The sequence below is a fragment of the Lepidothrix coronata genome, unplaced genomic scaffold (genome assembly GCF_001604755.1).
Source record: "Lepidothrix coronata isolate B3197 unplaced genomic scaffold, Lepidothrix_coronata-1.0 Scaffold11, whole genome shotgun sequence".
Taxonomy (NCBI): Eukaryota; Metazoa; Chordata; class Aves; order Passeriformes; family Pipridae; genus Lepidothrix; species Lepidothrix coronata.
Window position 1 is genome coordinate 3223793 of NW_016690191.1, and position 13772 is coordinate 3237564.

The following is a 13772-nucleotide window of genomic DNA, read 5'->3' on the forward strand; positions in this document are numbered from 1 at the left end:
CCGCCGCCGCCCCGCTGCCGCTGCTCGCGGCCTCGCTGCTGCTGCCGCTGCTCCTCCCGGCCGCGCCCGCCGCCCGCGGCAGCCTGGAGCCCCCGGCCGGGAACGGCAGCCGCCCGCCCGCCGCGCCGGCCCCGGGCAACCACAGCGGGGCCCGGCTCAGCCCCGTGCCCGCGATGCTGCGGGACCTCTCCGCGCTCAAAGCCGCCGTCATCGGGGCCTGCGCGCTCACGGCCGCGCTCATCGCCTGCCTCCTGCTCCGCGTCTTCAGGTACCGGGGCCGCCCGGGGCTGCGGGGGCACGGCCCGAGACACGGCGGGGCTGGGGGTGGGACGGCTTTGGGGCTCCGGGAGAAGGGGTGAATCCCTCCCGGTTTATTTTATTATTTTATTGTTATCTTTATATATATATATATATATATGGAAATTATATATATAATTATGTGTTATATAATAGTAAGCATTGACCTGCCCGTAATAACAGTTTTAAAGCCCGGCCTCGAGCACAGCGTGTGCTCAGGAGCCCCTTGGGGAAGTCTTGGGGGGGCTGCCGGGGCCTGGCAAATCTTGCTCCGCCTTCCTCCCGCTTCTGCAGGAAATTAGGGCAGGAGTTGGGTTCCAAGTGGGCTTTTCCAGCGTGGGATTCACTCACTGCATGGTGGCCGGGGGCGTGGAGTGGGCGTGGAAGATATCACATCGAACTCCATGGGAACATCTGGAAATTCGTGGGGTTGTAGTCAGTGGGTCGCTGGGATTGAGGCCCAAGGAGCCTTGGGGTGTCCGTCCATGGAGACACACAAAGCCCAGCTGGAGATCCAGGTCCAGATGGCAAACTGTCTCAGCTCAGCGTCCGACTGCAGGGCAGGGACACCCGGGAAGAGCCAGGAGAGGGGAACAGCTGGCACTCAGCACAGGGTGGAGGCCAGGCCACGTCTCAGGTGACAGGAGCAGTTGAACAAGTGGAGTTGGCAAATTCTTCCTTGTTCTGTCTTCAGGCAGCTCCTTTGTATTTACAGGATGGCTGAATGCTCTGCTTCTCCTGCTTCGGAATTAATTCTGTGTAGGAAGGACAGCATTCATAACAGTAGTATTACAAAGTGGGGTCTATAAACTGAAATGATCAGAACTGATATTTTCCAAGGAAATTGACATTTAACTAAATTCTACTTAAGCGTTGCAGCAGCTGGCAGAAGGCAATGCAAATAAATGTGCTCATTAAAGTGAGGTGGTTTGGGAGAGCCCAGTAAAGTATTGAAGAGATTTTTTTTTTTTTTAAATCAGTATAACCACTTTGCAGCTGTATAAAATTGTCATGGACAAACAGCAGAATTGACAGTGTGTATATGAGTTAGAATTAGGAAGTCTATAACTAAGAGTAGAATGAAAGGTCTAAGTTTCTACTCCTAGTTCCGTCTGATCTTGGAGACTTTATTTCCTCTGCCACAGTTTCTCCTGGGTATAAAGCAAGGTCTTGTGTCAAGGAGAACTGGCATAAGGCAGAATGTTTCTAGCCAAAGAAGGCAAACTGATAGCCTTTAAAGGCCTTCCCTATACCATAATCACCAAAAACAGGTCCAGGTTAAAGTCACCTTGGGAATGGTGGATTAGTTCTCTCATGCCAAAGTCGTCATTATATAACTGATCAAAGTAAATGCATCATTAAGGATACATTAAAATAAACACACATACCTGCCCCCTCCCAACCCCAGATCTCTTGTAAATCTTTGGTAGAACCTCCTAGGAAAAGTGGAAGGTGAAGCTTTTTGGCTACTGAATATGTTTCTTTATTTTGTAAACAGTTATCCCGGTTGCAAATGAGACCAGAATACCAACAGGTGTGTCTGTACAGTGTCACACTTGTAGCTGACAACATAGATCACAGGAGATTCTGGTGCAGAAGAGATAAGGGATTTACCCTCAATAAATGTAAAGCTTTTCTCCATCAGAATAAGAGCTTTGTTCACACTTAGTCAAAAACATTGTGATTTTTTTTCTGAAGTGTCATGGATTCCTATTAAAGAGATTTTGCTGAAATCCAATCTTTGATTAAACCTTCACTATGAAATTGTTCTGGGTTGCTTGGAGTAAATTATCCTTTTAGATATGGGCTGTAGAAATGAAATTAACTAGTGAGTGGTCAGATACTCTTGTCACAGGCATTGGATTAATTTTTTTATACATTTTATTTTTTATATACATTTAATTTTTACATATTTTTCTGTTTATATTATTTTCCTTTTTTGTTTGAGCAGGGATAGATATATTTCTCCGATTTTCAGCTCTGTTCTTAAGACAACACCCAGAGATTCCTCTTCATTTCTTTTGGGAATGTTATGCTCTGAATTTATCTGATGGTCCTGTGGTTCAGAATGTGGTGTCACCCAAAGGGGTCTGTGAAGGCCAGCCAAGACTTTGCTGTTTGTCTGCATGTGGCAAGGCCTAAATTGCTATAGTATTTATTTATTTATTCTTTTTTGCAAGCTCAGTTCTGGGTTTGCTTTCTTTCCTATACCCGTGGGCTCTGCATGCTCTCAAAACCATCTCCAAAACCATTTCCACAACAAACCAAATTTCATGTTATTCTCAGTCAAATAGTTGAGTAGTTTGCATTACCAAGTTTGCATTACATCTTGCAACAGATGATGGGTGGCTAAATTTGCTCTTTGAGCTGCATTTTGGGTTTTGCCTTTTTTACACTCATATTCTGCCCTGTTTCTCTCTCCTGGTGCAGCTCAGTTCATTCCATTGCAATACAATTCTTGGGATCAGCTCACAGGAAACAGAATTTTTCAGATGTGGTTAAGTGTGCTGGTAGACCATGTGCCTTCTAGGGAAACTGGATAAGTTACTTTTGCTCCAGTGGACCAGCTGAAAGCAACCCAAAGCTTTCATTGCAGAAAACACTGTGCTCTAAGAGTTTGCTTCATGTCTTGACCTGCCCTTGAACGAGCAGAACCCAGGCTGGAAAGGCTGCTATTTATCTAGATTTTTAGAAAGAAGCTACCTTTTTATTTTGTATCTCATTGCTTTGTTTCGTTGCTTCATGTTCAATCTGTATTTCTTCCTCAAATACCATTTTTAGCTTAGTTTTCCAGTAGTTGCAAAACTGGTATAAATGACTGACATTGAGGAGAGAGGTTCAAGCATATGATCATAGGATACATGACCCTTTGTTCTATGAGCTGGGCTATTGCTCTGGGCAATCCAAGTCTTAACCCCAGAGAGTTTAACTGATGTAAAATTAATTGTATTATAACCAGTTAGAGTACTCCAGCAAAGACAAGATTTGATCTGAGGGAAAAAACCCTCAGATTAAATTATATTAAATGGAAAAGAAAGAAACCCAAAACAACCAAATATCCAACCCCAAAACACATTTTTGACCCACATTGAAAACTTCATTTAAGCTGCTGGTGCAGGTAGTAGTTATGGCCACAAAGAATGTCAAAAGGGAAAACTGGATTGTCTTGATGTGGGTGTGACAGCAGATTAGCAGAAGGAGGGGAGAGGGGATTGCTGTTTTGTACTGTCTTGGGCTCTTTACAGCTCTGATGTGAACAGTCTCAACAGGATGAATATTGTTTCTTCTTGTGGAGTTCACTGCCTTGAAGAGTTTGGGCAGATCATAAAAGTTTCTATAGCTCTGCCCTATAAAACAAGGATATTTCTCAAAGCTCTGCCCTATAGAACAAGAGTACTTCTCAAGCACTTCTCAGACAATATTGGTCTGACTGTGCTGTAGCGTTTGGAAGTAGGTGCTGGCACTGGTACTGACCACCACGTGTGAGTGGGTGTATGTTAAATACTTACAGACATCACTGCCTCATTGAACCACAACAATATCCCATTTAGGTGTTCCTGAAGTTATTCCCGGTACTAGTCTCTGATCCATCTCTGATCTGTCTCCTATTAGTGGCACAGTTAAGCAAGGGGACACTTCTGCTCTTTGTGCCTGCATATATTCCATCTAAAGAACTTGATTGTTAGAAAACACGGCAGTTTCTACGGCAAAGTGTATCTCCTAAAATCATGGTATGGTTTGGGTTGGAATGGACCTTAAAGATCATCTCATTCCAACCCCCTGCCATAGGGAGGGACACCTTCCACGAGAACAGGTTGCACCATCCTTGAACACTTCCAGGGATGGGGCATCCACATTTTCTCTTGGCAGCCTCACTGTGCCAGTGCCTCACCACCCTCACAGTAAAGAATTTCTCCCTAATATCTAATTTAAACCCGCTCTCTTTCAGTTTATGGTCATTCCCTCTTGTCCTATCTCCAGAAAACATGTGAGGGCTTGGCATCGTGGTCTGACTTTGCTGTGTACAGCACCATCCAGAGAGCAGAGATACTCAGACAGATCAACAGTAATGAAATATCGCTGATCTAATTCATCAGCTAGTAGTAAGTCTGCAGTTTCCTGAGGTTTATATTTCCATATTTTTTTTTAACTGCTAAGAGAGTCCATTAACAGCAAATAAACTGGTCCTAATTCCATTCCTGGTATAACATTGCTGCAGTTCTAGGAGGAACTGGCTTAATCAGACTTCCAGTAAGCACCCTGCTAAGAAGGGATGGGTTTTTTTTTTTTCAGTTTTCTTTTTATTCCAAGGAAAGGTCCCCTCCCACTACATCTCTTAGCAGGAAGTGTTAATACAAGTTAAGAAATGCAGAGACCTCTCTCTCTCTAGGTCAGGAAAAGCATTATCTTTGAATGTCAGTGTTGTTGACTAAAATAGATTAGAGGCGTAAATAATATAATGAACTAGTGAGTTGACTCGAGCAGTTACCCACCACATGATGCCTCAGAAAGGAGGATGAAGTGCTGCATATGACTGGGGCTTGATCAAAATAGCCCCAGGGCAAAACACAGACACAAATTCAGTGTTCTGCTCCAGCCCCGTGTGTTGTCCCTCCCTGCACTCTACCAGGTGATGGACCAGGTAGGTCCTGGTGAGGTGCCTCAGGCATCCGAGCCCAGTGCCACTCCAGCTTCTCCCAAGCGTTGTGCTCACCACGGCTGCCTTCTGTCAACACCAGTGAGTTGGTTTGGTGGGAGCAGCACTGGGTCTGCAGTGAAAGATTAATATCCCTCACCACAGTTAACTTGGGTTTTTTTTGTTCTTCCTCATGGTAATTCGGGACAAGACCCGTAGCATCCCCTCCTAATTACAGGGAGTGGCTGAAGTCAGCAAAAGCAACAGGATTTTTTAAAGTGGAAGGTGATTTTCTGCACTGAACTACCCAGCACCACTCCTGCCCTGGCTAAACCACTTGGGGAGTGTGTCAGCTTGTCATTGTGCAAGAGACACACTCTGACCATGCAGCTTCCAGCATGCTTCTTGTTTGCTTCAAAAAAGCCCCTATAAAATGAACCTGGCTGAAAAGGAGATCCTCTGTTTGCCCATGAGGCCTGATGTGTCCTGATCCTATCCAGGAGGTCTCCAAAGTTCATGAAACATTTGTATTCTGTAGTTCCTGCCTTGTGCTGCTCCGCTGACTCTGCTGCCTGGTCCAACCTGCTGGATAAAGGGCTTTTCCTTTTTGGGTTGTCATGGCTGATGGTTACAGGGATCCACTGCGGTTTTAGGAGTTTTAATGTGAAATAGTTTCCTGATGGGCATCCTTATTTTGTGTGCATGTAGGCATACTCCCGAGGCTTTCCTGCAAAGTTAGCTTGGGTAATTCTTCTAATATTTATGAAGCCTGGGGGAGTTGTTCAAATGAGCAAATGTGAGAAAACAGGCAATGGGAAAGTAGATTAATGACAAATTAGCTAGGAAATCTGGTGTGGAATGAATTGAGAAAGGGGTGGCGAGGAAAGACCTTTTTGCCTTATCAGTGGCAGACAACTGATTGTAGCAGCTTAGCCAAAAACCAGCAGCAAAACAAGCTTTCTGTCTTTCCTAAATGAGCACTGTGGTTAAGTGAGGGTTGCAGGGATTAATAGATCGCTGTGCAGCGAGTTCTGCTCCAGGTCCTCTTGAAAGTGTAGCCCAGATAGACTAATTAATGGCTGGAAGCAAAAGGGTTCTAGTTTCCCATTTCTAAAAATACCTATTCTGCAGTAATTTCTTCAAACATTCAATTATTAACTATTCTAAGATGAACTCTGTGGAATAAGTTATGTTTTTTAATGGAGGGAATGAGGGAGGATGGCTCTCAGTAAAGTAGGCCTGATGTGCAGGTAGGATCTTAAATGGAACCTGTGGAAACCCCCTGCAAACTGCAGGTGAACTCAGAGTGGTAAGGCTGTGCTTGGTTAGTTCTGACAGGTAGACACAGGTTAGTTTTGTCTCTGTTTAGGCTTCACAGCGTGAGTAAATATTTCTTATAAAAACAATGCATTTACTTGCTCGATGAGACCTCCCTGCTTCACTTTAGTGCTAGGTTTTAGCAGAGAAGCAAAATAACAGACAAGTGGTTTCAAAAGGATTTTCAAGTGTTTGGGTTAAGAGTCCTACTGCACTGGATATAAAATTGCTTGTTTCAACAACAGCAGGAAAAGAACAAACCACCCTGTACTCTGCGTGACACAGTGGCACAGATTGCTCTAAAGATTAGACAGGAGACGACTTTCTCCTCACTTCTGATGCAACCTTAGCCTTCAGAACAGGGAGTAAATGCAAACTGCTCCATCCCAAGGGCTGGGACCTGTTTATTCAGCCTTGGACTACTGCCTAAAAGCAGTGCTAGGCGGAGGCACTGAGATTTCCACATCGGAGCAGGTCACTGAATTAAATTTCCTTAACTTTAAGCCTGGAAGGGACCGTAGTGGTGGAGATGCACACAGAGGGCTGGAGTCCCAGGCTCTCTGCAATGCTCACACCTCGGTTCCTGCTGCTGTGTAACTTTTTTAAAGGCATCTCGAGGCAAAAACAGTGCTGTTGAATCCAGCACACCTTGCATGACGAGCCAGGGCAAGACTTCTTGCTGGTGAAAGTGCACTCATGATGTGCTGACTGCTTGAAGCACTAGCTGTGATTACCAAAAATTAGGGGTTGCTTGCTTGTGCCTGCACCAGCTCCCTTCTCATGCTTGGCAGGTACCAGTTTTGTTTTATAAAAGGCAAAGGGAAAAATTCTGTAGTTTGTTAACCGAAGCCATCCACTCTTTTCCCCGAAGGCTGGCCGTACACATCAACACCTTCTTGAATGTGTAATCACAAAACTAAATTCATGCATGAGCAGTGTGACCTTCCTAATATTCATGAAAACAGTAGGTGAAATAAAAAGGAACCTGCAGAATTCAAGCTAGAGGCAGGGAATTACTTGAAAAGCCACACACCAAGTGTTTGTTAATTGAAAGTCTTAGAAAGTAGATCTCTCGAAACTGTGGGATGTGCAGGTGTGTGAGCATCTCCATTTCAAAAGGAAAGTAAGCCTGGCATCTGTTGGAGGAGAGGTGGTAGGTGCTGTTAGCTTTGAATGATATTGATTATTTTTTATAGCACCTGCACAGCATGGAGCCTGAAACTGCTCAGATCAGACTCAAGGTTGTTGCTGGGGGAATCCTGAGCTTGGCCTGATAGCAAGAAATACAGCAGGCTGTTTGTACCCAGACATCACCACCCCTTTGCTTCTAATCCTGCCTAGAACATTCCTGTGGCTCAGCAGGGCTTAACCTGGCCTTTCTCATCCAAACACATTCACTAAACCATGGGCTGCTTCAGCTGATTAAGCTCATGTCTCACTTATTGAGTGTGGCAGCAGGAGGACGTGGTGGGCTGCTCTGGGTGCCAGAGGATTCTGGTTTGTCAGCAGCTGGAAGACTTGACGTTGATCTGGATTGCAGTTGACGAGAAACTGTGCTCCACACACGGGCACAAACGGTGGCCTTGGAAAAGCAGCAGGAGGGGTTGGAGGCTGGTTCTGCTGACTTTGTGTCTGGGGAGTCTGAACCAAACAGGGCAGTGATTCAGAGTTGGTGGGAACAGCTTCAGCCTCTCCAAGGAATACTGTATAAAGACGATCCTTCCCTTCCCACCTCTGTGTTTCAGGTCTGGCAAGAGGATTAAGAAGACCAGGAAGTACGACATAATCACCACTCCAGCTGAGAGGGTAGAAATGGCTCCTCTGAATGAAGAAGATGACGAGGACGAAGACTCAACAGTGTTTGATGTGAAATACAGGTACTGCTGCCAGCCTGTCCAGTTAGGCTTGCTCCTTGAGCTCTTATTAGTGAAGACAAGCTCTTTTATTTCTCTGCTGAGCCAACTTGATAGAGGTGAGGCAGTTGCAGTCTCCCTTCTACTCTGCTCAAGAATTATCCCTGTCCTTTACAGCCCCCTCGTCCTGTTCCCAGCACACGTGGCTCTGTACCCTCCTGTTCCTGCAATAACCACATTGCTACCCTCAGGCTGTCTTCAGAGCAGCACGATGCCCCAAATAGCTGACAGGGTTTAACAGACTGAACTTCCCCTCTTGGGCAGCTGTTGGCAGTCGTTCCTGTGCACTTGCATCGGATCCAGGGCTGCTTTTCCAGGTGCTGCTGTGAGAGCCTGGAAAGGAAATAATAATGAATTTCCACCAACCTTTGGGTTTGTACCAGAATGCTCTCATGTTGGTCTGTGACACAGAGAGGACTGCAGTCCCTCGCTGATGCTGTTAGCAGTTATCCCTTAGCAACAAACTTTCCTTAAATATGTTTGTGACATGGGAGTGGTGTGACAACCCAAAACTTTTGGTGCCTATTCTGGGCTGAGATTTATAGCAACCACTCAGCACGTAAAGATGCTGTGCATTGATTTATAGCACCAGGGTATCTGCATCTCTTATTTTTATTTGCATGCAGCCATCCACACAATTCAACTTGCATTCTCATCCAAATAAGGCCTACTCTAAAATCTGTCCCACTTAGGCTGAAATAAGCTCTCCTAATTATAAAAATGCAGATCTTGACAACTTCTAACTGGAGATTTTACAGACTTTACTCATGTTGCCCATCTCTTAGGTTTGGAAAGAGGGAACACCACATCTGCTCTAGGCACATTTGTGCCAGCATCTGAACCACACATTACCACACGCTCCACTGGTTGTTTCCAAAATCACTGCATTAGTTCTCTATAAAAGTCAGGAAATATTTGAGAGCCGTGAAACAATGAAGGGTGTGAGTCGAGCCTTTATGTGTAAACAATTAGTTCTTGAATTAGAGGGCTCCTATCAGTCCTTGCCTGACCGTTGCTGTTCCCTGTAGCTGCCCTGCGTTTGCTCTAATGATTTCAGCTTGTGCAGTTTGTACTTTGGGATCGAGCTTTGTTAAACCCAGAATGCAGGGATCTGACTCGCCAAGGCCTGCTTTAACAGCCTACATCTCCCACCTCTCTTCCTTTTAACTCAATACTTTCTCTGTGAACTTCTGGAAGTGGAATCAGAGGGGTTTTTCCCAAAGAGTGAGAACAGAAGATTCGTAATCATGGCAGTGTGTCAGGATAAGATGTCTAATAGTACAGTACTGGATGAACAAAGAGAGGTTGCTGGAAACCATTTGACTCATGAGAGCTGTGCTCGTGTTCCCTGACGTTGTTTCCGTGGAGCTCGTGCTGTGCCAATGCTTTCACTAAAGGTATTGGGTCATCCTGGGTTCCTGAGCAGTGCAAATGGCTCTTCACCTTGTGCTGTGTTGAGACCAAAGGGGTTTTGGGTTCTTAGTCAACCAGTCCTTTTTTTCAGCTGTGGGAATTCTTCCTTTCTGCCGCAGTGCAACAGCTATTAAATTCCACAGTTTCTGAAGTCCTTGCTGTCTCAGACATACTTTTGTTTAGTTCAAACAGAGCTACCTCAGTTTAGAGAGAGAGATCATGTTACAGACAACCCTTTAGCAGTACTGATTTTGGGAAAGCTTCTTTGAGGGTACATTTGCTGTAAAAGGTATCAAGCTCTCTGGTTCCTTTGTGCAGCTTGGAGGCCATGTTGCAAACAGTTCGTAAATCCTGTCTCCAGTAAAGAGACTTCTTTGCAAATCTGTGTTTCTGAGGTTGACACTGACAACCCCAATGAATCAGTCAGGAGGTTCTTCATAGGTGCTTGTGTGCAGGTAGGAAGAGAGGGATAGAGCTGCAGAATGGGCAGCTCAGACTTGCCCTGAATAAGTCAGGGAACAAACTTCTACAAGGTCTCCTGTTGAGGTACCTTCCCCAGCCCTCCCCTCCCTTCCAAACTGGCATTCATGATGTAGGGAAGCTTTGGGCTGGTTTGGTTGAGGTCCCCTCCCATCGCTGAAAGATCTGTTCCGGCACTTGCATCTGTGTTTTGGGGAGTAATTGAGATTCTGTGCTCTCTCTCCATGCAATGCAAACAGCTCTCTGATTAAAAGGCAGTCGGTGTGGAGCAGCAACAGGGGAGAAGCTGCGTTTACCTCTCCAATTGTTCTCATGCAGTTAATTTTCTTTCCTTTAATGCTTTGTCCTTGTGTGGATTTGTTTCCAGTCTTACATGAGGCATCAAAGAACAGCAGACAGTGTAAATTGGGCTGCTGGATTTAAGGTCATTTTTTTTTTCCAGGAGGCTTTAAGGTTTTTTAGGCTCCCACTAGAACCCACCCCTGGCTTCCCTTGGGCAGTGGAGCAACAAGACATAACCACCTTCCTCCTGTAAGGCAAACTAACGAGACCACTTCAAAATCTTACCCAAACGTAGTCCTTTCTGTGGATGCAAAATCCACCCACTGCTGCCTCTGTTGAATTCCAAAGTGTGGGTGTGCTGGATTGGATCCCTTTGTTGCAATCTCACTCCAGCTCTGTCAGTGGCCTCTCTAATCCTGCAGGCACAGTTTCTATGTGACAAGAGGCTGAAAGTGTAAATCTAAGATTGTCACAGGAGCAAAGATGCCAGATGACTTGGACAGTAGCACTTTGAAAAGCTTCATGGAAACCAGTGTTTACATATGGAGGATGGTTTTCTATATGTATTTGCTCTGGTATTGAGAGAGGCATTTGGATAAAAAGTTCAGGAATTGTTCTGAAATTTATTACAGAGTTACACAAAGAAAGCAAACTGAGCATGAAAAGAGTGGTTTTTTTCTTGATCACCAATTCAATCTGTGCTGCTGAAGGCTGAAAACCATCCCTGTCCAATTGATTTCTGGACCATATGAACTGTGTTGGTCATCATTTTCTAGATGTCAGATGTTTTCTCAAGTTTTATGATGGGATTACACTTGCTGCCCATCTTCAGAAATGAGTTAGTGGAAAGCTAAATCCCATCTTCCAAGTGTGCTCTTTCTCATCCTACAAATAGATCTTGATTTGAAGAGTTCCCTCTCCTCTTTTCTCCTTTAGCACTTTCTTTCAAGAAGGCAAGGGAAATTTGCACGGGTTCCATGATCATCTCCTTAATGGAGCTAAGCCATTGATTCATCAGGGAGTTGGCACCGTGTGATACTCGAGTAGAGAGAGCAGTGAAGTAAAGTAGGTTACAGGCAAACATCCCCAACAAACTGGTGTCCATCCCCCACTACAGAGCACTCTGCTTGTTTTGTGTAGTAAGAGAAAAGACATTAAAACAGCTGCAAAAAGAACCAGTTTCTGAAAAGGTAAATAAAATTGTTAGCTTGTTAAGCTTATTAACTCTAGTTTAGCTCATTGGGGGATTTCTTGTCAGCTTCAATAGGAAACTGAAAACAAGTACTGAATAAATTCTGTGGCGCCTTGCACATGAAAGGCTTTGAAAGCACTTCAGTAATCTGGGATATCAGCAGTGGCTTCTCTCCCTGCTGACTTGCAGCTGTTGGAGGCAAGTTGTGCTGTTGCTAAGCTTGCTGAGCCCAGCTGGGGGAATTTCACAACTGTCCAGGGTGATATGTGCCATGTGACAGCCTGGAGTTGGGGAAGAACTTGGAATTTAAATGCCAGTCCTGATGTCAGGCTCCTAAATAAATACTGATGGAAAGTTTTTCTTGGCCAGATTGAAGCCTCTGTCCATCCTGTCGGCTGAGTAAAATTCCTCAGTTTGTTTCCCCCATGGATTGTCATTTTTCCCTGTAACAGCAGCGGCACCAGGAGAACGCAGAAGCAGTTTAGGAATGCATCTTCCAAAGTGCTCTTGAAAGGAGAAAGATTTATTGGTAAAGAATGGTGGCAAGCTGAGGGAAGAGGACAGGAATATTTATTCAACTATCATGGGTCTAAATGGCTTTTGAGAGCTTGCAGGATGTTTCAGAGGAAAGGTGCACCACATGTAAGGGCTGGATTCTGGAATCATCCCTTTTTCAGGCACCGATAGCATTGAACTGTGTAGAAACATCTTCATCACAGTTGCAGGGCTCAGCCTTTGATGTGCTTGAGTCTTTTGGGAATCTCTGTAAAATATGAGAATTACACTACTGGTGCCTTCTTTTTGACTACGTCCTTTCCAGATCCTGACCGCGTGTGCAGCTCTGAATGGAACGTGGAATTGTCCACTTGTTACAGCGAGGTGTTCACTCCCAAGGGAGCAACTCTAATGGATTTTTTTTCAAGTGAAAGCTGCAGGCAGTTCTGGATGACGCCAGGTGAATTGTGCTGGGGTTTATAGGAGGTTATTTTTTTTCCCCAGCAGGCAGCAGTGACAGGTTGTGTATAAATGGAGGGGTATCATTTATCCTCATCTGAAGGGGGTGCAAATCACCAACACAGGCAGCAGCTCACTATAAATACAACAAATTGCCAAAGCTTTGGTGCTGCTGTTAAGGATTTCCCATAGGCCCACAGCAGGGGTGGAAAGAGATGGTGAAAAAGCAGTTTTTGTTTGGTTCTTTCCTCATGCTGCTGTAAGAATTGTTACGGAGCACACTGTGTCCTGCTGGCTCATGCAGTCCTACAGGAGGGCTCTCACCTCCTTCCTGGAGTTCCTATTAAAACTTTATTTTGAACCCTGAGGCAGTTAAAGCACTAGGGTGTCAGGAGGAGCACCCATAGCAAGGAGGATGGTCCATGTGTGTTGGTTAGTAAGGGGCTGCACTGGTGTGAAAAGAGCTGTGCTGTTCAAGATGTGGTTTCACTTGCAGTGAAATATCAGCCTCCCCATGCATATTCCCTTCTGTGCTCTGCAAGTGACTGGCCACAAGATCTTTCAGCATCTGGGTTTTGTCTCACCCAACTCTGCTTTTGCCTTCAGTTGCTCTCTCTTCCTCTGGTATGGTGCTAACATCACATCAGTGCCAGTACACCACAGATATCAACTGCTGAGGGGGGACTGATGGCAATCCCAGTGAATAATGCTGCCTTTTCCTTTGTGGCTCTTGGGATTGATTTTTTTTTTTTCTGCTTTGCACATGGGTTCTCATCTCTGCCTGTGAGCTGTTTAATTGCAAATCTACATCTGCACTAATTCTTCCTGCTTTACAGGTAAAGCAGCTCCGTGGAGTGTCAGTGCCCTGCGAGGTGTCATTCTGCTGTCGAGGGACCTGCTGAACCAACTCATAACTGTGAAAGGGGAGGCTTTCATCTCTGCAGTGTCACAACCAAACCAAGCCTCACCTCCTCGAGGTGCTGTTTGTGCAGCAGGCTGTGGATCTTCTGACTAAAACATCACCATTTGGTTCCTTGGTTTCCCAACTGCTGCATTGGAATGACCAGAGTTCCTCTCTGCAAACTCAGCTCTCTTGCTTTAGGAGGGCTGGGGTGTCACCACATCATGACAAGATGCAGCCCCATGTACCAACGTGCAGCTCATTGTGGTCTAAATAAATTTTGCAGGAGGAGGAAGACAAGGAAGATTGAACTGAGCTGCCTCAAGGACTTATTTTTCTAAAATCCTAATTCAATACTTCTGTCTCTGTTAAACTTTGGTCATTGTT

At 45.1% G+C, this 13772-nt stretch overlaps 1 protein-coding gene across 1 annotated transcript in view; it reads left to right on the forward strand.

The window, feature by feature from the left end:
- The first annotated feature begins 139 nt into the window (after positions 1–139).
- FAM174B (family with sequence similarity 174 member B) overlaps positions 140–13772 on the forward strand; it is a 31757-nt gene continuing 18124 nt past the window's right edge. The window contains exons 1-2 of the mRNA XM_017805247.1: positions 140–268; positions 7996–8127. Of these exons, the coding sequence (XP_017660736.1) occupies positions 174–268; positions 7996–8127 (227 nt within the window). The 5' untranslated portion in view covers positions 140–173. The remainder of the gene's footprint in view (positions 269–7995; positions 8128–13772) is intronic.